Genomic DNA, 26,208 nt, shown 5'->3' on the forward strand with positions numbered 1-26,208 from the left:
TACATTATTGTGTTGCACTCCTGACATCTGATATGTATTTTATTTAACATTGTTTTAAAAATTATAACACACAATTATCCATTCCCACTTTGTAAATCAATTTGTCGTTTTGATATTTTTCATCGTTTACGGCAGGTTTTTCATTTTTTGAGAACCTTAAAACATGATTATTTGCAAAGTATAAAATATATAAATTGTATTTAGAAATATATGTGAAATGAAAACTATTCCCTGATCGAATTGACTGTCAAATTTCCGTAATTTGTTGATAGATATAGTATTTTGAACATGAAATAGTATCAAACATTTCTTTTCAACTTATTTTTTAGTAAAGATAGTAAAAAAGCATTGGTAATTATAAAGCAGTTTTGTTGCACTCCTGACTGCAGTAAAATTTTAAATTAAAACCACAGAACACAAAAATTCATAAAGTGTTGGAAACATCAAGTGGTAATGAAATTGTGCAATATTTATAGTCCAATACTTCATAATTAAAACAGATGAAAAGTATTTAAAATTCGCATTATTTTCTGGAATTATTCCCTATTTATGCAAAAAAAAAAAAAAAAAAAAAAAAAAAAAAAAAAAAAACTAGCTTAAATGTATATTTAGAAGATAAAATATATTTAAATAGCATATTTTCCTTTAGAGGACAATCACAGTTACCCACCAGAAAAATTCTACTCATCATATTTTCTTTATTTTTAAATTCTTATTGGATGATTTGTAATTCTAACATATTTGTTGCACTCCTGACCAAAAGCATTGGGGCCTTTAAAATAGAATTGTGAAGTGAAAATTACATAAGAACTTGTTCTGTTGTTTCAGTGAAGTTGAGGAGGAATTACTTGAATTTTATGACAATTTTTTAGCGTGTTTATTTTTAACATTCATTAAAAAAAATCACAAAAAAGATAAAAACACATCTGAATTGATAAAATTGAAAAAGGAAGTATTTAATAATAAAACTGTCAATAATTTAGTATTAAATTATACAAAAAGATCATTTTTAATTAATGAATACTTCTAAGCATGAATAGAAGTTGTTTTCGTCACACAACTTGAATCTTTAAAAAAATGTGTTGCACTCCTGACCATAGAAATATAGATCTGAAGCACAGAGAGATCCTGTAATTGATAAATCTATTTGGTAAAAATGTTCTTTGTGTCTTTATTTTCCAAAATAAAAATCAGAAAATCATATAATAATTCTAGTTTTTTTATGCTTGGGAGCAAAACATCAAATGTTGCACTTCTGACATTATTGGGTATGCACATATACTTGACTCTCATTAATGCTGCTTGTGATTTATATAACATTTTTAAGTTTTAAAATGTATATCAGTTACTGTTTTATACTTCAAAAATTCTTTTTTGTCTTAATTTTCTTTCAGAATTTTACAAATGATGTTTTTTGGCAATACTACATTTTTTCTGTTGCACTCCTGACACATGGTATAACATTTTTTTAAACATCAGCCACATTTAAAGCTCAATACTTTGAATATTATCAGGAAAGTCTTTATTTTCAACATAAAGCATTATTGTTTATTTCACAGATCTCCAAAAAATATTGAAATTTCAAAATGTCACTAAAAGGTGTTGCACTCCTGACAATTTTAGCATCATTTTTGGGCATAACTTTTTTGTTATTTGAGATATCAACGAGATATTTGGCAGGTATTTAGACACTATCTAAAGACATATGCTGAGACATAGAAATCTATTTTCATTGCCTGTATTTTTAGTGTGGGTTGATAAATATCCGTTTGGTCTTTTTTTTTTAATTCACCCATCTGAGATTACTAGTATTTGGTTTATATAATCCTATCTTATTTTAATGCTGTAAAGAAAAAGTAATGCTTGTATTAACATTTACAGACTCTCCCAAGAATTAAAGTAAAAAATTCAAGCTAGGGGTAATATGGTCTTTTAAAATTATTGGATAGTGTTCATCAAGTACTCCATCTGGTCATCAATGCAACTCAAAACGACACTCAATTTGTTGACCTTATCATTAGCAGACTAGTTTTCATGTTCACCACTACTTCAACTTCATAACCCACACACTTGAATAAACAAAATAGTATTGAAATTTAATTCAGAAAATTGTTTATTACAGAATAGTTAATTATATCAAAACAACATTTCTAAATAAGACATAGTTATATCCAATGATGTTCTCTTTATTCAACCTCTGGAATAAATTCCATGCCCTGTAAAACAAAATGTACGCAATTACACAAAATATTTTAAATAACAAGGATATTCCTGAGGATATGTTATCAAATCATTGTACTACCATGGTAAGTTGAATGGTATTAATTTGAAATTTTACAAACACTTGTCTTCAGAGATAATTTATGCAGTCATTATGTCATACATCATCAGCCAATTTATTCTCTCAGACCTCTTAATGGTACATGAGGTTCTATGTACAATATTACAAAGACTGTTAGACAATATACAAGATACACATGAAATGGCGGAAATTTAATATACACTGGAGTCAGCAGTTGACAAGAATTCTGAGAATTAGTGACATGTTGAACAACTGGATTTTTATTAAGCTCTTTGGACTATGCCTAAACACCTCAAATTCTATATGTCTGGTGCAATGAAGCTCATAATGCAAATTATTAAATCTTCCTTGACTTCAGCGATAAAATACACATAGACTTTTTAAAATTTTGTCTGATGTATTTAACATAATTTTTTAATGTAGAATTTGGTGCTTTAAAGAGTTGGAATATTCAGCACTTTCAAGGCTGATGCATTTTCAATCAGTCCATACATGTACAAAGATTATAAAACCCCATGAATGTTAAGGAATATTCATTTGTGCATAGTATTCAAATACTCATTAATTTTGTTTATTTATTAATTGTTTGTGCAATTTGTGCATTTTATAAACATAAATGCAATTTTTATACTTTTTTGTTTTCTTCTCCAAGATTGTGTATTCGACATCAAAATGCAGAAATACTTTTGATACAATCTGGTGTATTCTAGTCATCTACTTATTTTTTCAAATTGTATGATTTAGCAGTTAGTCATGAATGAAGAAATGGCAACTTGAAAATAGTTGAACTTTGCATGTAATACATACCCTACGGACATATCTGCTTCCCATAATGTAGTAATCTCTGTGACTCATGGTGTAGTCTTCTGTTACAAATGTATCTCTTTGTACTGTCTGAAGAATTCAGAAGAGATAGCAAATGATTATTAGATTATGAAGCATGAAGTAAAACATGTACAGACTTACATGAATGTATAGCATTTTAATCACCTACTTTGGGCTCAAATAAAAATGGCAAATGGTTTTCAAAATTTGAATTATTACGATTGCTTAAACAGTTAGTCATTTCTTTTTTAAACCAAAGGCTGCAGTTGCTATGTTTAATTTATGCAAACCGAATTTCCTCTATTTTCATACATAATAAATCTAACGTGTTTACGTGCCTTATCGTTATAACGAATCACTCGAAATATTTTATCAACTACTGTTGCAGGGATAAAGAGAAAGCCTATAGTTAGGGCAGTGGATGGAACAATCGACCACCACATCTTGGCTTTGGATCCGGATCGCAGTCGTCAGACTCGTCCTTGTCCAGATTTACCGGAAGTAAATTAACGCATAATGCCATCGTCCCTAGACTATTTCGATCGACATACATGTAGCTCTCCAATCTCCCATGCAGAGTTGTCGTTCGTGTTACTCTCTCAGACACGTATGAGCCGATGGTAGAGAGTGGTAGCTCTCCACGATGTAATGAATATATATTCTTGGTAATTTCAGGCCCGTAGAACGCGGGGGAGGGATGGAGGTTCCCCCCAATTTTTTTTTCTAAGTATAGTTTTTTTGCTATAGTAAATTTTCCTTTAGATGTAGATGCTGGTAGGTCCCCCACTTTAGGGTTAAGGTTAGGGTTAGGATGTTTTCTTTTTTAACTTTTTGTTTGTTTTTTAATTTGCGTGTCAGATAATTTTGGGAAATGCCCCCCCCCCTACATTTAGATAAGGTCAGATTTCTGGGAAAGTTGCCCCACCAACTTTTGAAATCGTTGCTACAGGCCTGCATGCGTTTCCAAGATGGGACATGCTGAACTGACAGCTGAAGTGGGTCTTGCCAGTTGGGGCTCGTTTTGTTCCTACTTCATTTTTGTATGAAATTGCTCTCCAATCAGCTTAGAAAGAAATTGTCCCTCCTAGTATTATTTAGTATTTAATCGCTCTTTTAAGGATGTACAACCCCCCCCCCACCCCCAAAAAAAATCCTGTCTTAATTTTCGTCATTCATGTATACAGTGTATATTTTATACATGTCTATATGTACTATATGGTATAGATATTTTGGACAAAATCGTTCGAGTCGTATTTGGACAAGGAGTTCCAAAAGTTAACCCCTCCACCGTTTGACTGTTCAGGAGGAGAAGAAATTTTCAAGAGCCTTGATTTTTAAGAAAGTTAGGTATACAAGCTCTGCTGTCAAATTTCATTGATTAGTTCGTTTAACCATTTAAAACATTAATAAAGTAATTTTGTAGAGGTAATCATCGACAAAAACAATTTTGAAGAACTTAAACTGAAAAACGAGGGTACCTGTAAAATGCAAAACGAAATAGAAACGAAATGAAACGAAACGAAATCTACCGAAACGAAACTTACCGAAATCTACCGAAACAAAACAAAACGAAACGAAATCAAAACGAAACCTACCGAAACAAACGAAAACTATAGAAACAAAAAATGAAATAAAATCGAGCAGAATTATATATATATATATATATATATATATATATATATATATATATATATATATATATATATATATATATATATATATATATATATATATATATATATATATATATATATATATATATAACCATTATGATTTTAATATATATTATATAGTGTATATTTTATAAGTAACGAGTCTCTTTTGATACGCAGTGAAAGGTAAAAAAAAAAAAAAAAGAAGATTTTGCGCGTTTCTAAACGTGCACATTTGTATGTAACACTTTTAAATAGATATTGCTCATTTTAGTGCAAAACAAACACATTAGACTAAGCCTCTATATATATATATATATATATATATATATATATATATATATATATATATATATATATATATATATATATATATATATATATAACCCAAGTTATCACTTTCGGGTTTTTGTTAATACAATCCATTTGTATGTATACTTGTATATGCAAAATCAAATTTCAAGACCTGCATGGCGATTCTTGGTCTGCTTGTGTCCAACACCAAACAATATCAGATCACGCACTTTCATAAACAGTAAATTAAAAGCGAAGGATAAGCAATTTTTGCAGAAATAATACGGTAAAGTTGCAACATCAAATTTAAATTAAATTCAAAGCATGCATTTATCGAAATTAGAACTCAATTTTTATCAAATCATTTGAACAATAAAATACCAATAGAAAGGCTCAGTGATAAGACTTTCAGATGACCGAGCTATTGCATAATTTCACATCTCTCTCTGTCTCATTCTTGGCTACTAATTATTATAATTTCAATGTAAATGAATAAGAGCTATCGACCCCCTTCTTTTATTCAAAACCATTTTACCAAAAATAAGTAACAAAACGATAAAGTTCTCATAAAATTTTAATATTTTTCCTGCTTAAACATCAACTCCAATGGAGATCGAGCAACTTTGCTTTTACTTCCTCCGGTATAATTAATACCGACTCTTTAAAAATAACTAACATATCTTTTTTAAAGCCTGGGAATTCTTACCTTAAACAGACGTTTTGCAAATGAAAATAAGCATGTTGCCACTTTTTCTTTTTTCCTCCCAAATACACGTACTCCCGTTCGCAATATTTTTTAACAACGAGGTCGTTTTGGGGTACCTGTAAAATTTTATTTTTAATTTTATATAATAAACCAACGAAAACATAGGCCTTGGGGGGGGGGGGGGTCCTTCTCGGAACTACCTCTCAAAAAAAGCTGGACCCGACAATAATCAAAAGTATAATAATAATTAGGCTTCGTATAATTGATCAAATATGTATAAATAACAGTAATGCACTTTTTTTTATTTAACTCAATGTGTACAGTTTTTCTTTTGTTTTTCTTTTTTTTTTTTCTTTTGCAAGTTATGTTTAAAGACATTCGCAATACAACAGTATAGTAACTTTATTTCGATCCGTAAATGAACAAGCCTTTACATGTAACATATCAATTTTGAGAAAATTGTTGTATTTCGGTGATTAAGGGCTAAAAATAAGAGCAAGACACAAAATTAGAGAATACTACGCATATTTTGAAATTATATAGTATGCTCGCTCATATTTGTAGCTGGCAGTTGATTTACAGTATATATATGCATATGTAAGTAAATACATCCCTAGAGAAGGAGCATTTATCGGTGTTTAAATTTTATATTAACAAGTGCTTGAACTATATAAATTTTATATGAAGTAAAAATAGCCCATATGCAATTACACATTATATATAATGATATACCTTGATTTGAAAAACATTCTGATAGTTTTGTTTCGTTTCGTTTCGGTAGGTTTCGTTTTGAGTTCGCTTCATTTTGTTTCGTTTCGGTAGGTTTCGTTTCGGTAGATTTCGTTTCGTTTCGCACTTTACAGGTACCCGATAAACTATTGTTCATCTTACCTTTGAAAAATGCGTGCTTTTCAATTTAAATATTTTTTTTAATGAAAAAACCCCCTATCGTTTGAATTTGGAAAAAAATACTTTCTTCATGTAGCTGGTTGCCAAAATAATCTGGATATTTTTTTTGTCGTAACTTTTTTATGCAATATATTTTGAATTTATAGCGAAAAATCACCCCTCCCCCTTTTCTCCACAAGTCACTTTTCTCACAGCGTCTTTTATACTTGGGACGTAAACAATGTTATGAAGGTACAAAAAAAAAATCTGGCTGGAAAATACCTGTTGCTTTTAAAATGTTATTTACATTATATTACATTATATTTTATCACAAACTCAAAACTCTACAGTGCATTTTAATGTAGATGCATGTCGATTTCTTTGCAACAACGCAGGTTATTCGAGCTTGATGAAACATCGGTTACATGTACATCTGCAGATATTAAGTCTATTTAATCCCTAAAGTAAGAATTCGTTCATTCATGTATGTACATTAAATATTGACTACTAGTATGTTTTGTTTTTAATAAAACTCATTTTCTAAGGATTTTTTGTCCATGTGTCTGGTATGTAGTCATACACATGTATGCACTCAGTTTCATATCTGTAAAATAAATGATTTCGACTTGTATTGAATTCGATTTAAAAAAAAAAAAAAGTGAAAGCACAATGGTGTATGTACAACTCTCCTGTGATATAAATGAAGTACGTGTATATATACTTTCTTACTTATTTTAAACAAGAGATGGGTGGTGGGAACCAATCCCCCCCCCCCCTCCGTTATTGTATGCATCGTTCTGTTGCTTCTATAAATAGAATAGAAATTCCGTGTTCATCCACATTAACTTTAATTTATCAATCTATATATATAAGTGACTGAATAATTATTATAATTGGTATCAACGTCTTGTTTTTTATTCTAGGAAATGCGAACTGAAACTGTTTACAGTGAAATAAGTTCGGAACTATTGTATTCAATTAATTTCAATGAAAAGTTCTTTTTCACTTTCGATACTTTCTATTATACAGCACTCAGTTTCTTGTGTTCATCAGAATTCACAGTAATACGGACGCACTAATACGCTTCCGTACAGTAAATTTATCGGAAAACAGGAGGAATAACTCAGCTAAGGAGAGGGGAAACTCCTACAATTTTAGAGTTGTTCCTCTTTCATGTGAGCTGTCTGAAAACGGTATCGATAATAAAAACGTTAATAAATGAGATTTAAAAAAAAAAAAGGTAAATGAGTTTTTGTTTAAAAAATGTTAAAATCAAAACAATATTTATTTCCATAATTTATAAGACATACCGGTAATCTCAATGTTATGTAGCCAATTGTAATGGAAATAAAGCAATGTAACATAAAAAAAAAACATGCTGTGGTATGATTATGTACGAAAGCCCATTGAGCTCATTTACGTAGGTTAAAAAATCTGCCGACTTTTTGCGCCCCCTCTAACTTCAATCCCTGGATCCGCGTCTGATAACGCGAAAGTTTCGCAAAATAGACGCGAAAGTTAAGCGCTAAAACGCAAAAATCATTTATTCTTTACCTACGAAAATGAGCTCAAGGGGCTTTCATAATCATTTTTTCATAAAAAGTTATCTGAGAAAAGGGAAATATCCTCATTTTCACGTTTTAAAAATCGCAAATTGATTCTGATTTGTTTTATTTACCAAATCAAATATATATATTAGAGGTGTTCTGTTTCAAACTTCATTTTCAGTGAGTTCCGATCATTTCTTCGCCGGTCGGTCAGTGTCTCTGCAAATAGCTTTTTAAAATGACATTTTAAATTAAGTTGGGATGAAATTAAGACAGACGCATTATAAAATGATTCAACAATCTGAGTCATTCGGATATCCCCTTGGTCGATTTTGTCAAGAATCTGGCATCAACTGAAATGAGCCGTCAGCGTCATCATCCTTGATGATAAGATAGGAACTTCGGTCATGGCTTGGTTTACTTAAGGTGTCAGAAAGTTCGCAACACACCTTAGACTTCTTTAAATAAACAAAATTCAGTAAACAAATTATAGATTCCGGATGCACAATATTGGGGTTCAAGATAGTTAGAAACAACCACTGATTAAAAAAAAAATATGTGCACTTTTATCATAATTGAGTAAAAACATGAATCTTTGCGCACATGCGGGTCGGGAAGGTCTGTTAATGGGAGTTTGATCAGAAATACACTTTGTTCGTTCCGCGCCAGTAACGCTGAAACCGACAGACCTCTTACTCACACGTTATAAAACACAGCGCTTTCTTGCACCAAGTCATTTATACATTGTATGATGAAGACTAATATATTCTACGTGATCTCTATTTTGGTACTGTTTCAAAAAAAGAACTGTTATGTTTTCTATTATTTATTGTGATATTCCTATGGTTTGTTTTTTTGTCCTCTTTGGGTATTATTACAAATCGTGCCAATTTTTCCAGAGTTTCATCCCTGAGGCCGCACCCCAGAGAGACAGGCGCTTGCCACCCGTAGGTGCCACTATTGACCAACTCATCGCGAGCTCCATGGGAGGGATAGAAGGTAGGCCCATGTACACCCTGAAATTACAGTAGTGAAGCACTAACAATAGAAAACGTTGTACATAGCTTTTGAAATATTGAAAAAAAATAACAAATGACAGATAATTGCCAATAATTGACAGTATACTCATTATATTCTTATTGTTCATTAAATTCCAGTTGAACGTCAGTTTCCACTTGCCAAATTTCTAAAACAAAGAAATAGTAAAACTTTAACCACGGTAACACCTGTACTATTAAACAACCAACGAGCATACCAAATATTCTGAATCATACAACAAATGTGCATCGAACAATTAGTACAAAAAATCAACGTGTTTCATGTACATGTATGCTTTCTTGGTTTTTATTGAAACAATGCAAATCACACTAGCTGTTGGTAGTGTGGGTTTTGAGAATACAATGCATACAATATATTTTTGTTTCATCTCTCTAGTAATATTTCCGAACATTTTCAAGGAAATGATTTTTACTCAAACGTAGCCCTTTATAGTATATAACGATGTTTTAAGCGCAATGAAAGGTTTTCAACACGTTTATTTTACCCTACTTCTTACGCAGTATACTCTAATATCTAGTTAGCAGAGAAATAATAGGATTTGAAGTAATAATCAATGTCATATCGTCAAAAATGTTTCTTTCTAATAAACAATTTCCAAAACTACATTGTGTTATCACAGAAAGTGTCTTACTAATTTCAAAGAAGAGTTCAACGTCGACCTTTAGATTTCATATAAAAATTTAAATCTACTGTTTTGGGGAACGATTTCGAAAAGATCTCCTTGATCAAATTTTCTGATTTAAAAAAAAAAAACCCAGAAATTTAGCTCCGATTTACCAGGCTCGAAAAAGAACCATAAAAACGACATATGATGAGTAAAAACGACATATGATGAGTAAGCGGTGTCAAACTCGGTTAAAGTTTACAGAAACAGTAATTTAAAAAAGATTAGTTGTAAGGAAACCGTAACAGAATTGATAGCACCATTACCTCCAGCAGTAGAAGATGAAAGTCCTACTGTCAACGCTCATATTGTGCAACAGAAATGATGTCGGGAACACCGACAAAGTGGAATGATCCTCCCTCTACAACTAATACCAACACAAATAGGGTTCATATGGAAAATGATGATAGCAAAAAAAAAATAAAAGTAATAATAACAAGAGACCCATAGGTCACAACGCTCACCTGAGTAACTTTGGCTCTGCTGTTCTTCACCAGACTTTCCCCTTGTAATACGTATTGTGGCCCCACCCTATCCCCGGGGGTCAAGATTTGGACAATTTAAAATCTACACAACCCCAGAATGCTTCATTGTAAGTTTCAGCTTTTGTGGCCCAGTGGTTCTTGAGAAGAAAATTTTTAAAGATTTTTCCTATATATTTCAATGTAAGGATTCCCCATTGTGGCCCCATCCTACCCCTGGGGGACAAGATTTGAATAATTTAGAATCTTCACTACCCAAGATTGCTTCCATGTAAGTTTAAGCTTTTCTGGCCCAGTGGTTCTTGAGAAAAAGATTTTTAGAGATTTTTCCTATATATTTCAATGTAAAAATTGGATTCCCCATTGTGGCCACACCCTACCCCTGAGGGTCAAGACTTGAATAATTAAAAATCTTCACTACCCCAGGATGCTTCCACGTAAGTTTCAGCTTTTCTGGCCCAGTGGTGCTTGAGAAGATTTTTAAAGATATTTCAATGTAAAACTTTGATTCCCAATTGTGGCCCCACCCTACCCCCGGGGGTCATGATTTGAACAATTTAGAATTTACACTACCCCGGGATGCTTCCATGTAAGTTTCAGCTTTTCTGGCCCAATGGTTTTTGAGAAGAAGATTTTTTAATGATCCCACTCTATTTTTGTCTTTTCTTGATTATCTCCCCTTGTAAGGGGGCTTGGCCCTTCATTTTAATAATTGTAACTCCCCTTTACCCAAGGATGCTTTGTACTGACATTGGTCAAAATTGGCCCAGTGGTTCTTGAGAAGAAGTTGAAAATGTGAAAAGTTTACAGACGGACGGACGACGGACAACAGGTGATCAGAAAAGCTCACTTGAGCTTTTAGCTCATTTGAGCTAAATATGATAATAATTTTAAAAATTCAACAACAAAAAAAGAAAATTTTAAAAATTCAACAACAAAAAAAGAAAAAGTAAAAAAAGAAAAGTAATTCATGTCCACATTATCTCCTATCTTTTATCAAAAATGTCACTTGTACATGTATATTAATTTAGGTACACGTTCAATAAAGTTTTAAAAACTGAAATCTTTGGGATTTAAAAGATTATGTCGCATAATTTTGACAATATCCATTGATGTTTTATCAAATAAGATTTTGTTAAAATTGTTTCTTTTTTCAATGTTTTTTTTCAAATGGGAAAGACTGCAACGTAAACTGTCTACATATAGAAGTCACGTTTTCTTATATTGTATATCTTAGAGGTAATATTTCCTCCTTCAGACCGTTATATTCAGTTCGAAGTCTAATCTAATGGAACCCTTTATCGAATACAAACCAGCTGTGTTCGCAAGGAAAAAGGACGATAAAGGCCTAAAAATGTTGAATTCTCAGAATGCTTCTACATACACCAGTGAAGGAGTCGAGGGTAACAGATAGTAATTAAACACCTATTGAACTTTAAAAAAACATGAAACAATCTGCGTGTAATTCCTGCCGCTAAAGATAGAAAGTGAGCAAACAGGGGTGTTCTATATGTCAATATTAAAGGGTTTTTATCACGTATCTAAATTTCTTAAAAATGAAACATTATTATATTCTTGAAACATATATTAATCGTTTAATTATGAAATAATGTCAAAAACGGTCGTAATTAGACGATAAAACGCCCGTAATATAGGGTCCTCGAAGTAAAAATCTCCACTAATTAGATAGGGGTCACGTGGTACTGAAACGTCATAGGTGTCAATGGTCAATAGATCTCGTAAAGCTTATTGTAAGAAAAAATATATTGAATAGCTTTTACGCTAAATAAATGGAATACACAATATGGCCGGTTAAAATTTTGACATCGACTATATTCCTTTGGTTATGGACGGTCAATCTTTTATGTATGAACGTCTAGCAAAGAGAAATAACTAGAAAATATGCCAACAATTGGAGAGAGGTCTCCGAAGACGAAGCCGTTGACAACTCGGGACTTCGACCAGTTGCCTCTGCTTCAACTAAATAGAACGAATTACTAATGTTTAACTTCGTAAACATTTATAAATATGGGAATTTTAAATTCTCCTTTATTATTATTTTAATTAATTATATATAAATAAATCCTGTATATCTTCTACCTGTTCTAGCAGTGAATATCATGTATTAGAAATGACACTTCTTCAATGGCGCCGTACGCCATTACGAAGTTCACAACATTCCTACTAGATTCTGTGCGACTTTTTAAAAATGCGTGTTTGTCATTTATTATTTTCTTTAAAGGTTTGTTTCCTTAAAATATTTTATAGGACAGAAAGAAATCGTGATCGATCGGGCATTAACGATTGTTCTGAATGGAGATAAACACCATCGCATATGCAGAGAAAGTCCCCCCTTTCATCTCTCGACCAAGTCCAGGAAATGTGGAAAAAAAAATTTCCTAAAACCTTTCTTGTGCACATTTGTGCATCCTAAAGCCATAGATTATAGCTTACTAGCTGTCAATTATCCAATTATCACTTAATTATTTTCTAACAGGTTTAATAGACACAACAAATGAGCCCTTTTGTATACACAATTAGTATTTCGCTTGACCAGGATTGACACCTATGACGTCAGAGCAATGGCGCGTAACATCGGCGATCAAAATATGCATATTGAGAAATTCAAACTTTGAATCGCTGAAACATCAAAAATATTAATTTTTTAGCAAAAATTTTTAAATGTATGATTTTAATAACATGTAAACTTTGTCATATCAAAAAATTTTGAGACGTGATAAAAACCCTTTAATCTTTCTCTCTCTCTCTCTTTAACATCAGTTTTCATTACACTGCAGAACAACAAAGTTTGCAAGCATATACTTTAAAAGACTGTCGTTGTAAGATTATTAAACAAATATTTAGTTATTTAATAATTTTCTTTTAATGTGACAAGTAAAACAAAAAATATCAATTTAAAACCCAATAATTTGAAATATCCTATTTTATTAAACAGGATAAAAAGAGAATTAATTTAACGAATTGAGTTACTGTATTTGATCATATGCACATCGGTATAACATACATGTTAACTCAATATAATTGAATTACAAAGATCAATCTATTTTCCAGGTTATGTAAACATCAGCAATAGACTTGTAACTCCTGGTTCCAAAGTCCTAGCAGAACTAGACATGTACCTCACTAGTGAACAATATAGAATCCTATACTCACCACAAAGGTAAGAAAAGGCAGAGCTAGTATATAAATATTACATGTAGTTGAGAGTAACATTGCTTCACCCATCAAAAACCATTGTCAACGGAGGCCCCGGCACTCTCTTACATGTACATGTATGCTTTCTTTAAAGTTTCAGTAATATATAGTAGTTTTGTGACTCCTGGTTCCAAAGTGTTAGCAGAACTAATATTTACCTCTGTAGTGAGTAGTGAACAATCCAGAAACTTACACTCACCATAATGGTGTGGAAAAAAAGAAGTGAACCTCACTTGTAAATATCGTATACGTAGCATAAAGGTGTGAAAAAACCATAACAAGGCAGATACATGTACCTCAGTATTACTAAACAATATACTTACATGTATATACTCTCCTATAAGTCGTTTTTTTTTTGAGTAATATTTTAGTCCAAAACTCTATATCCGACTTACTAGCGAGTCCTATAAATAATGGAATTTTTCTGGATGGCAAAAAATTAGTGGGTTGTTTAAACTACTCTGAGTTATCGTTTGAAATTGACTTCTTGAAAATTAAACATGTTAAAGATCTGATTCATTTTTCTTTGAACATACGTACATGCATTTTAGATACTGATACGAATTGATTTGTTGAGAATTAAATATTAATTCCAAAACAGTATTGAAAAAACATGCAAAAACATTAGAACGAAGTATCTTCTGAATCTGAGAAAATGTACCGACTTATAGGCGGATCAAAGAAAAATTCCTTAAAAATATCTTTAAGGTTTTCCATCCCTAATAGGACCTAATTCTCTATCCTTAAATATCCATCACGTATATAATACTCTGATATTAATTCAAAGCATTTTAAAGTAGAAAAGGATTTACCAAGAGAATGTTTTGAAAATGTAATTAACTAAGCAGTAATTAATTAACAGAAATTGCAGTGAAGTCTATGGAAACAAGCCATTTTTTTAAAAATAAAAATTCAATTAATAATAATATCAATAAATACTGTGGAAAGATGTATTTAATCATTAGAAATAGAATGACAATTGAAAACAATTTAGATTTTTTAAAATTGATTTTTATTACTTAAAAAAAGAGGGAGATAACTCTTCAACAAAGGTCAAGGTCATAAATTAGGACACGTTCCATTCTTACATGCTAATAGTAATGAATGGGAATTATGCATGTCTAAATATACTAATAGTAATAAATGGGAATTATGCATGTCTAAATATACTGAGTATTCCACCCGTACACATCTGTTATGTATTCTAATTCATTGAATCTGAGGCTATTAGGGATGGAATACCTTAAAAAGTACAGCGGAGCCGACTTATAAGCGGACCGACTTACAGGCGAGTATATACGGTAAACTCATAATTCAAAGCAAAGGTACGAAAAAATCAGAAATAGACTGGTACCTCACTAATTTTGGACAACATAAAATCTTAAACTCACCACAAAACGGTATTGCAGAACAACAACAAAGAACTAGTAGACGTGTGCCTCACTAGTGAACGGTATAAAAATCTTACACACCAAAATGGTATGAAAAACCAAAAATAGGCGTGTACCTCACTATATGTTATAATCACCACCAAGAGAAGAAAAACAGGAACTAACATATACCTCAGTAGTGAAAAATATAGAATGTTTTTGCTTACACCAAAGGTATGAAAAAGCACATCGTCGATACCCACGGTGATCTCGTCTTTTACTCATCAGTGATGAGTAAAAGACGAGATCACCCGTGGGTATCCGACGATGGAAAAAGCAGAACTATAAACATGTAGACTAGTGAACAACATATCATCCTAAATTCACAACAAAGGTATGGAAAACCAGAACTAGACATGTAAACTAGTGAACATTGAACAACATATCTTTTATGTTCACATCAAAGGTATTAAAAACAGTACTAGGTTTTTCCCACTATTGAACAATGTACTACTCACCATATATAGCAGAAGACGTAAGACCCTTGGTTTAAAGGTGTTAGCAGAACAAGACATGTACATCACAAGTTAACAAGATAGAAAATTATACTTATTACAAAGGTTTCTACTATGGTACTTATTATGATTATACTTAATAATTAACCCGTTTAAATTTGTATTTTGATGATAAAAAATAGAGAAAGACCCAAGAGAAAGGCCGTGAGATCCGGAGTTCTACGATGGCCAAATGGGGAAGTACCTTATGTTTTCAAACGAGGGGCATATAGTAAGTGATAAAAATGTGACATTTTTCACATTTCATCAGGGATTTCATTGTTTGTAGTTTTTATGCCCCCCGGATCGAAAGATCCCGGGGGTATATTGTTTTTGTCCTGTCTGTCTGTTTGTCTGTTTATCTGTTTGTCTGTCTGTCTGTTGTCAACTTTAACCTTGCCCATAACTTTTGATTGGTTGGAGCTATGACTTTCATATTTCACATGTGTATTCCTTGTGACAAGACCTTTCTTTGGGTACCATCATATTTGACCTTGACCTTGGAGTTTGACCTACTTTTGCAAAATTTTATGAGACTTTAACCTTAGCCATAACTTCTGAACAGTTGGTGCTTGGGGTTTCAAACTTCACATGTGTATTCTTTGTGACAAGGCCTTCCTTTGGATACCAACAACTTTGACCTTTTGACCTTGACCTTGGAGTTTGACCTACTTTTGAAAAACTTTAACCTTGGCCATAACTTTTGAACAGTTGGTGCTTAGGGTTTCAAACTTCACATGTGTATTCCTTGTGACAAGACCTTCCTTTGGATATCAACCACTTTGACCCTTTGACCTTGACCTAGGAGTTTGACCTACTTTTGAAAAACTTTAACCTTGGCCATAACTTTTGAATGGTTGGAGCTAGGGATTTCATACTTCACATATGTAATCCATGCGACAAGACCATCCTTTGGATACCAACCCCCACTTTGACCTTTTGACCTTGACCTAGGAGTTTGACCTACTTTTGAAAAACTTTAACCTTGGCCATAACTTTTGAATGGTTGATGCTAGGGCTTTCATACTTCACATATGTAATCCTTGTGATAAGACTTTCCTTTTGATACCAACCTATTTGACCCTTTGATCTTGACCTAGGAGTTTGACCTACTTTTGAAAAACTTTAACCTTGGACATAACTTTTGAATGGTTGGTGCTAGGGCTTTCATACTTCACATATGTAATCCTTGTGACAAGATCTTCCTTTGGATACCAACCACTTTGACCTTGATTTTGACGTTTGACTTTTATTCAAAAAACTTTTACCTTCGCCATAACTTCTGAACAGTTGTATCTAGGTCTTTCAAATTTCATAGGTGTATTCCTCGAGACAAGACCTTTCTTTGGGTATCAACATTTCTTATCTTTTGGCCTGAATTTTGACTTGCATTTGAAGAAACTTTAACCTTCGCCATAAGCTGCCATACGGGGGCATCAGTGTTTCACAAACACATCTTGTTTTCCTACAGTTTTTGTCGTCACTTTTTGTCAATAGGTAATGCAGACAGATATATGATAAGAGTAGCGATGCGGGAATGGGAGAAATATTCGTGCCTAAGATTTAGAAAGAGACAAAACGAATATAACTACGTAATCTTCCAAGACAACTTCGGGTATGTCTTAAAACATTTCATAATAACAAAAAAAATTTATTTAAAAATCAACACGTGTAACCTTATCACTCCGGTACGTCCAGATGATACAGATTTGCCTATTCCAAAAACATATCAACTAGTTACTAGTTTTTTTTTTAATTGTTGTCGATGTTTTGTCTGTTTTTAGGTGTAACTCTCAATTGGGTATGGTCGGCGGTGGGCAGCCCTTAAATTTAGACAGGAATGGATGCAGATATGTAAGTTAAACATTAAATAAAGTTGTGCAATCAGAAACCATATGCTTCCTTTCCTTGTAATTTTAATTGAATCAATGCGCAATAATTTCTTTGTTGTCAGAAAAATGCTCCCCTTTTTTATGGTCAATGGAAAAAGAGCAAACGTTGTGTATAAAAAAGTCGATGCTTAGAGAAAAAAAAAGAGAGCTACCTATATCATCAATGATAATCGAAGTTAATTTTATACCAATAGTAAGTTTTGAATGCAACCTTAATATTGTGTTATTTTCCTTCAGTGAAAAAGGATCGAAAAATAAAGAAAAGCTTTTTTCTGGTAACCAATATACTATCTAGTAATGATTAAACAAACCCCCAAACGCTCTCAAAATACATGATTTATATAATAGAAATTTATTAATTTTAATTTCTCGGTGCATCTTTGATTGCAAGAATTTTTCTTCCTTGTGTAATTAAGTGTTTTGGTAGACTACTAACCGAATTCTTTTCGACATGTAAACACCATTACTACGTCTGTATCCTTTTCTTTTTGAATGTTGCAGAAAGGACTGTACCTCCATGAAATCGGTCACGCTGTTGGTTTGGTTCACGAACACCAGCGACCAATTAGAGACCAATTTATTCAAATCAATTACAGAAATGTACAGCCGAGTCTACGACAGTGGTTCCAGAAATACCCCAATCGCCAAATCAATAACTTCAATATTTCTTACGAATTCTCTTCCGTCATGCATTATGGAACTACGGTAGGTAACAGTAAAAGTCAGATTTTTCTTTTAGATAAGTCAGTCAGAGAATAAGAAAATTTTTGTAAATACAGTCAAACCTTGTTATCTCGAACTCGACGGGACCTAAATTAAACTTCGAGATATCCAAAGATTCGAGATAATGAGTGTAAAAACATTAAGGAAACATAGTTGGGACTGCCAACTCGCTTCGACATAACGTGGTATTCGAGATATCGGTGTTCGAGAAAACAAAGTTAAACTATATACGCATTTTTCTTAGAAAATTTGATGATGGCAAATGTAAGAATAATTAAATGATGTAGAACATGAATCAAACAGTGGCTCAGCTCAATTTATGTCTGACACACAATGCATCTCGAATGTTAAAATTGTTCTTTTACTTTCAATTATGTCTGTCCTACTGTTTTAGGCATTTTCATTTGATGGACGTTCGAAAACAATAGAAGCACAACCCCAGTATAAAGCCCAGGAAGCGGAAATAGGACGTGTGTATTCTAAAGAACTCTCCTTCACAGACATTGCAACTGTCAACAACATGTATTATTGTAGTAAGTCACTAAAACACTTATGTCATTAAAGTTTTTCATTTTATTTTGTTTATTTGGGTCTAAATTAAAAAAAAAACTCTGAAAAAAGTTTGTTTTTTTAGTGTAAAAATTCGAATTAGAAATAGCAAGAGTTATCATTCCTCTGTTCACACGTTTAAAGCCTAATGAGTTTTCGAATGAAATGTTATGTATACGTTGTAATCATAATGTACTCAATTAAAGCATATTTTGAGAGGCAAAATTTTACAGAAAAGGCCTTTTAACCTGATAATATTATAAAGGAATATTAGTAATAGTAGTTTATCCCAATCAGGGTGATCGCGTTTAACTTATTCATATAGTACTGTGCTGACAGTGGTCAAAGACAATGTGGAATTTTTGCAAAACCCCCTCAACAAAGAAGATCGACACACTGGCTAATAACCATCCGACTCTATATGCTCTTTTGCCGAATTTTTTTTTTTATTAAAAAAGATATTGCATAGTCAAAGATTTAAAAAGTTATGGCACTGGTAAGGTGTTGTTTTTCAGTACTTTCAGTAAGTTGATTAATTACATTATACATTTTAGACAGACACTGTAGTAGGAATACACGATGTAGAAATGGTGGATTTGTGGATCAGAACTGTCGGTGCTCGTGTCCTGATGGAACGTCCGATTGTGAAGTAGGCAAAGTACCACAGTTTCAGTGTAAGTTCAAAAATTTCTCATAAATCAGCTGGCGTCAAAATTTCATAAATATTTTGGATTCTGTCGAAGATTACGCCTGGCGATGGGCCAAACATGAAAAAGAAGACCCTTGACACTTTGTCAGAATATGGATTTAAAGTATATCAGATGGATGTTGAAATCATTAAATTGTAGAGGGGCAATATGAAAACCATCTGTCTTTCTGTCCTCCATAATTCAGAAGTGAAAAAGAATTAAGTAGATTATACGATCTATATCTAGTAGTCAGCTGACAAAGCAGGTAATAACATTGTCTTTCTAAGATTCATTATTATAATTGTATTTTAGAGGAACTTGGTTTTACTTCTGCAAGTTGTAATCATTTTATACTCATAGCTCTCTGTCTAAGGAGGAAATTCTTCAAAATCAATTATCAGTTTTAAATATTTTTAATATTACCAAAATTCAAATTGAATTTGAATTACCATAACTATACTGGATTCCTAAACTATATAAAAATCCTTACAAACAAAGATACATAGCGGGTTCTGGTAAATGTTTTACCAAGCTTCTTTCTTTACACCTCACTAAAATATTAACAGCAGTGAAGGAGAAACTTCAGGAGTACTGTACAATGACATATTTGAGAAGTCACTTGTCATTTGTAAAATTATTTTGTTCAAAACATTCTAATTGTACACTCAAGTACTCTGAAGTTGATATTAAAAAGATGCTTGAGTTTCTGATGGACAATATCTACAGTATGTAGTTTTTAGAGATCGTATTTCAACAATCTGTTGGAATTCCTATGAGTAGTAATTAACAGACCTATTTTTGTATTCATATGAAGCAGACTTTATTCAAAAACATCTACATGAAAAGAAGTCTCTTGCTGTAGCTTTCAATTCTACATTTAGATAATTATATCGATGATATATCAATTAACAACATTCATTTTCATTCCTACGCTGATTCGATATATCCCCTTGAAATCGAAATAAAAGATACCACAGAGTCTGACACATCTGTTTCATATTTGGATATTATACTAGAGAAAGACATTATTCTACGTAAGAGCGATATCTAAAACGAGGCAAGCTATTGATAAATAAGTTGATGATACAAGGATATCAACAGTCTCGTTTAAAGTCAACATTCTGCAAATTCTATAGTCTATGCAATGACCTTGTTAGCAAATACAATCTATCGAAGTCGAATGTTGACTGACGTTTTTCATACAAAATGTAAGGCAATTTTTTTCACACTGAATCGTCAACGGATTTTTTCGCTTACCCATGACAAGGTGCACACGATGGGTGTGACCGATCGACAGGGGAAGCTTACTCCTCTATGGCACCTGATCCCACCTCTGATATTTTTAAAGGTCCGTGTTTGGTCTAATACATTTGTTTGTTAATACATTTGTATTGTTCCAGTGACTTTTGAGCTTGATTACTGTCCTTTATTTTCATAAATTGGCGCGGCGATGTTAGTAAAATATGCTGTAAAAGTATTGATTTATATTTATCGTGCACGATATTTTGCGGAAATTGCTTTTTCAACAAGTTAGCGTAGATTTAATTTAGCGCATACCTGAATGTGCTAAGGTTTAAATGTACATACAATGTAAAAAGACATTAAGCGATGTACTTTATTTAGCAGAAGCTGCTTTCCTGCAAGGGTGCTTAATAGAATAAACTAAAAATGTAAAATCTTCAAAATCTCGCACTTCAGATTAAAAAAAAATATTTTCTCAAACAAGTTAAACTACATGAATGTTTTACTTTTGAAAAACATTAAACGTCAATATGAGACACCCAGTGAAACTTCCTGGATGACCATGCTTTTCTATTGCATGAACCCTGTTTTAATCCTATGATGCCTGAATGTATTTCTGTAAACGATACTGCCCGTATTTTTGTTTGTTTGTTTGTTTATGGTGATTCGCTAACCCTAAGCTGAAGTAAAGAGGTGATGTCCTCTATTGAGGACAAAGTTTTTTTTTACAAAAAAAAATCTTTTTAAAGTTTGTAGGAATAAAGACAAAGACTGGTCATGTAATGTATGGGCGAAACAAGGAGAATGTGAAAGGAACCCCAGATATATGAAACCAAACTGCGCGCGTGCGTGTGGAATCTGCAGTGATGCCCTCGCAGCAGACAGAGGTACGGATTTCGTAAATAAATGTATATATGTTTGTGTAAACAATTGGTCAGCTTGAATCTATTCCAAGATCAAATGCATTTCAAATAATCACTTTAATAGTTTAAATACAATTATATCCTAATAAATAAATACCCTCTCTTTCCATGATTCCACTCATGGTTACCTGCAAACAATGAATATGAAGTCACTGTAAAAGACTTCAATTAATGTCTTTGAGACCATGTTTTGTTCAATTAAGAATTAATGGATATTTTCATCAGTTAAATGGAAGTGATGTTGTTCTTTTAGTTGTTGGGGATCAGTGTGTCGATGCCTACCCGGAGGGCACCTGTAAAGGTTGGAAAGCAATTGGAGATTGTGTATCAAATGAAAAATGGATGGCACAGAACTGTAAGAAGACGTGTGGCGTTTGTGACAAAGATTCAGATCCACCAGGGAGTAAGTACATGTACAACTAAATAATTATGACGTCATGGACACTGAACAAAGCTACTCCATTAGTATTTTGCAATTGACTCTAATATGCAAACAGCGTGTTTATTCACATATCTCCCTTATTGTCTATTCTTTAGCTGGATGTTCAAATATACAACCAGATAGGAAATGTGACGATTGGGCAGTAAAAGGTGAATGTGGTGTCAATCCACAATGGATGGAACGGAACTGTCGAAAGTCATGTCGTTTGTGTCCGGAAATTAGTACCACCACACATAGACCACCACCAAGAACTACACCACAATTCATTCCAACAAGAACTACAGTTCAACCTTTTACCACAAGTACCATCCCACCTACCACAATGACTTTCCTCCCACAAGCCACAAGTGAGCTCCCACCTAACACCACAAGTATACTCCCTCCTACCACAACTTTCCTCCCACAAACCACCACAACTGTGTTCCTACCTAACACCACAAGTGGGCTTCCTCCTATTGCCACAAATACACTCCCACCTACAACCACAACCACCAGAGCCACTGTTACTACGACTACAAGAAGAGAACCAGTTACTACCACCAGACTGCCCATTACAACTAGACGTTTTTATGAAACAACTACTTTATCAACAAGGACTACAACACAAAGAGCAGGTAACACTTTATTGATACAGATAAAGTGACGCTAGCTTATTTAGAGAAGAAGTATATTAGGTTTTCGTTAGATAATGCTTTCAATATACGTCTTAATCTGTTCGCAAGATGTCAATCCTCGAGTGGTGGCACAATTTTACTTACTGTACATGTTTTCTTAAACGTATGTGGATTTTTAATTTATTCTTACTGCACTTGTTTTCCTAATGTACGGGTAAAATAAAGATGTACTTAATCTCCCTGTTTCATTAACGCATGGGTATAATTTTGTTATGCTTACTGCACCTATTTTCCAAACGTGAGGGTATAATAAAGATGTAGTTACTGCATCTGTTTCCACTAAGGTATGGGTATAATTTAGTTGTGCTTACTGCACCTGTTTTCTCTCGCATGGGTATAATACGTACACATGTATGTGCTTACTGCACCCGTTTTAGTAACATAAGGGTAAAATATACGTGTATATACATATATATGTTTACTGTACCTGTTTTTCCAACATCCGGTACAATATAAATGTGTTTTAATCTATAATTTTGTTGTGCTTACTGCACTTGTTTTCACTAACATACGAGTATAATTTAATTGCGCTTACTGCATCTGTTTTCTCTGTAGTATAGAATATATTGTAGTTGTATCAACTACACCCGCCTTCTCTAATGTACGGGTGTGTTTCAGCTGTGCTTAATGCACCTGTTTTCTCTAACACATGGGTATATTTCATTTTGCTCCTTTCACTTGTTCTCTCAAATGTTTAATTAATACCGTATTTAGTTGTGTTCTCTAACGTTTGGTATATTTTAAGTGTACGTTTTTTCTCTAACGTATGTGTATATTATAGTTGTGTTTTCTCTTACGTGCTTCTTGCATGTGTTTTCTCTAACGTATTGGTAATCGGGTATATTGCAGTTGTGTTTCTCTGATGTATGGATTTATTGAAGTTGTGGGTATACGTGTCGGTATATTGTAGTTTTTTTCTGATACGTATGAGTAAATTGTAGTGGCGTTTCTCTGACGTACGAATGGGTTTGTTGAAATTTTGTTGTCTAATGTACGTTTGGGTATTTTGTAGTTTGACTTTGTGTGTATACATGTATATTGTATTAGCGTTTCTTTCTTTCGCATGGTTTGTTGAAGTGTTTTTCTAATGTGTGTGTATATTAAAGTTGTTTCCTTACGTACATATTGGTATATTGTAGTTGTGCCAGCTGCTCCAGTTGTCTCTGTGAGGATAGTTACATCCGAATCAGTAGACTTTAAGGTCACGTTTCCGCAGGACGGATCAAGACCAACATTTCTTAAAGTAAAGCCATTCCAAAGAGGTCTAAAACAGAGGAGTTATCCAATAGGTATGACTGGAAATAGTAACAGTTTTCGTTATTTGATTATAAAAAGCAGGATTTTTAAAATCGGTTCGTAAACCTTTAGATGATCTAAGTGTGGAACTTTTTAACTATAAATTCAAAACGGATCAAACTGAAAAAAAAAACTAACAGTAATGGAATGTCTAAATTGAGTAAATGACTCTAATTAGCTACGACACATGTATTCTATGTAAATAAATATTCCTATATGAAAAAACCTAATCAAATAAAACTTCATAAAAAATGTTTATGAGGGAGTATTTTCTTCCAGAATTTGTCAATAATAAGCCCCGGAGCATAGTGGTAGAATACTTCAAACTAAAACCTAAAACGACATATTCCTTCCGATTTTTTGCCATAAGCAGAGCTGGAACTGGACAATCTATAGATAAAACAATAATTACAAAGACAAAAGGTAAATACACTAAAAAGAATTGTACTGAATGTTGAATACATACACGAGTATGCAAGGTGTGGTTTTGTTTCCAAAAATCTTCTGTTTTAATTAACAAGGCTATCTTCTTGATCATGCAAAATGCCAACTGTCCTGTTTGACCATGTTATATCAACCTACATAAACATGTATAATTAAATTACGATTCAGATAGAGAAGGTTCCTGTAGGAATGACTATTCCACAGCCAAGTGTCAAACGTTTGAGACGAAGTGGAAATTCTGTAGACTCCACAGAACTTGGATGATGAAGCATTGTAAGCAGACCTGTGGTCTCTGTCCTGTACAGAGGGAGGAACCCGTCAGTATGTAGTCCTAACTATGCAAAGATTTATTATATTTAGAAGAAGTACTAGAAAACCAACAAAACTGTATATATCCTAATGTGTCGGATCTACTAAATAAATAGATACAAAGTCACAAAAAGGGAATTTTATACAAAGCACTAAAAATGACTGACATGAACAAAAAAATTGTCAAATTATCGGGACGCCTTGTTCATTCCTCAGGACAAAGAAAAAAGTTAAGAAGTCAAAAAAAAAAAAAAACAAAGGAGAGAAACAAAAAACAACTAGCACTGCAACTACATTAGCAAATATTATATATTTAACTTTCCTTTGGTATAAAAATGCTGAAGCTATGATATATGCAGGTGCCTTAAAAAGTTCTGTCATATGCCATATACGTAAATTCCATATTCAATATTTTTACTGCTTGAAGAAGAAAATGCTTGGATAATTATTTTTTTTCCTTTTATGCCATTGTTGGGTATAATAGTATACATGTTTCATACCGAACATTTAAATTGTTTCTGTTCTTTTCTGTGTTTCTATCCTCGTGTACTTTCTCCGCAGGAACAGGTGACCCGAACTGCAAGGACACCAATAAGTATTGCCAGACGTGGTCCCGCCACGGACACTGTGTTAGAAATCCGTCCTACATGCTCAATTACTGCAAGGCAGCGTGCAGGGTCTGTACTCCAGCAGCATAAAAATACGCAGTCTCTCTCCAAGGTTAACCTTCTTTATTTAATGAATAATTTAGGGTTTTCTGATCCATTTGGGGATGGAGTCAGTTTGGCGCAGACCCCCATATCTTCAGCAATACAAAATTTACTACATGAAGTAAGTTATGCTGGATATGGCTTTGGACCCCTCCCTCCTTCTCTAAGGGAATTCAACTGTTAACCCCCTTTTAAGACCTTCGAAATGAAAGCTGAATACCCCCTCCTTCCCATTAACCCCCTTTTAAGACCTTTGAAATGAAAGCTGAATACCCCCTCCTTCCCAATAATTAATGTTCATTTTTTCTTGTGACAGGAAAATATGTGGGTTGAAATATTCTATTTTTCGTTGGATATAGACAAACCCCGACTCTTACCCAGGAATATTCCTTGATCTGCCTTCCTTATTATGGTCTAACATGTTGAATTTAATTTTCTAATATGTTGAATTAATACTTTTTTGCTATACATGTATATCATTATGATGTTCAGGAGATAAACGAAAAATCTTCATGATTTGATGTAAATGTATACATTGTAGAATGAGATATTGTTTTTTTTATTATTTATCTGCATTATTATCATAATATCGTTATTTAAGTGTTAACCACTTGTTTTTGCATGCAAGTTTTTTTTTTTGTAAGTACGAGATAAATAATAATTATATGAATTTGATTGTAATACAAGGTATCTGCCTGTGTTTCCTTAATTATTTTTTTATTTTTTATATTTAATTTATTTATTTTTTGTAACAGT

General features: G+C 32.8%; 1 protein-coding gene and 1 long non-coding RNA gene across 2 annotated transcripts; one reads left to right on the forward strand and one right to left on the reverse strand.

Annotated features, from left to right (window-relative positions):
- Positions 1–2,095: 2,095 nt before the first annotated feature.
- LOC133181309 (uncharacterized) lies at positions 2,096–3,616 on the reverse strand. The gene is made up of 3 exons (XR_009720455.1): positions 3,462–3,616; positions 3,110–3,192; positions 2,096–2,216 (listed from the first exon to the last, which is right to left on the reverse strand). It is a non-coding gene; the product is annotated as an uncharacterized LOC133181309 (long non-coding RNA).
- Positions 3,617–8,965: 5,349 nt separating this feature from the next.
- Positions 8,966–25,455, forward strand: LOC133181310 (zinc metalloproteinase nas-15-like). Its single transcript, XM_061315834.1, has 16 exons — positions 8,966–9,001; positions 9,114–9,213; positions 13,492–13,600; positions 15,703–15,791; positions 17,057–17,174; positions 17,344–17,413; positions 17,953–18,156; positions 18,569–18,707; positions 19,278–19,397; positions 21,404–21,541; positions 21,831–21,980; positions 22,115–22,633; positions 23,833–23,982; positions 24,269–24,412; positions 24,602–24,754; positions 25,304–25,455. Exons 1-16 carry the CDS (start codon positions 8,966–8,968, stop codon positions 25,438–25,440), a joined length of 2,376 nt encoding a protein of 791 aa, XP_061171818.1. The 3' UTR covers positions 25,441–25,455.
- Positions 25,456–26,208: the final 753 nt, after the last annotated feature.

The sequence above is a fragment of the Saccostrea echinata genome, unplaced genomic scaffold (genome assembly GCF_033153115.1).
Source record: "Saccostrea echinata isolate AGI-Se365-2 ecotype Australia unplaced genomic scaffold, CSIRO_AGI_Sech_v1 ptg000008l, whole genome shotgun sequence".
Classification (NCBI taxonomy): Eukaryota; Metazoa; Mollusca; class Bivalvia; order Ostreida; family Ostreidae; genus Saccostrea; species Saccostrea echinata.

Excerpts from the sequence above, each read along its gene's own strand:
- LOC133181310 (XM_061315834.1), top strand. The coding sequence starts at position 8,966 with ATGAAGACTAATATATTCTACGTGATCTCTATTTTG. Across the intron at positions 9,214-13,491 it reads CTCCATGGGAGGGATAGAAG|GTTATGTAAACATCAGCAAT; the intron begins GTAGGCCCATGT and ends TCTATTTTCCAG. Across the intron at positions 18,708-19,277 it reads CAACAACATGTATTATTGTA|ACAGACACTGTAGTAGGAAT; the intron begins GTAAGTCACTAA and ends TATACATTTTAG.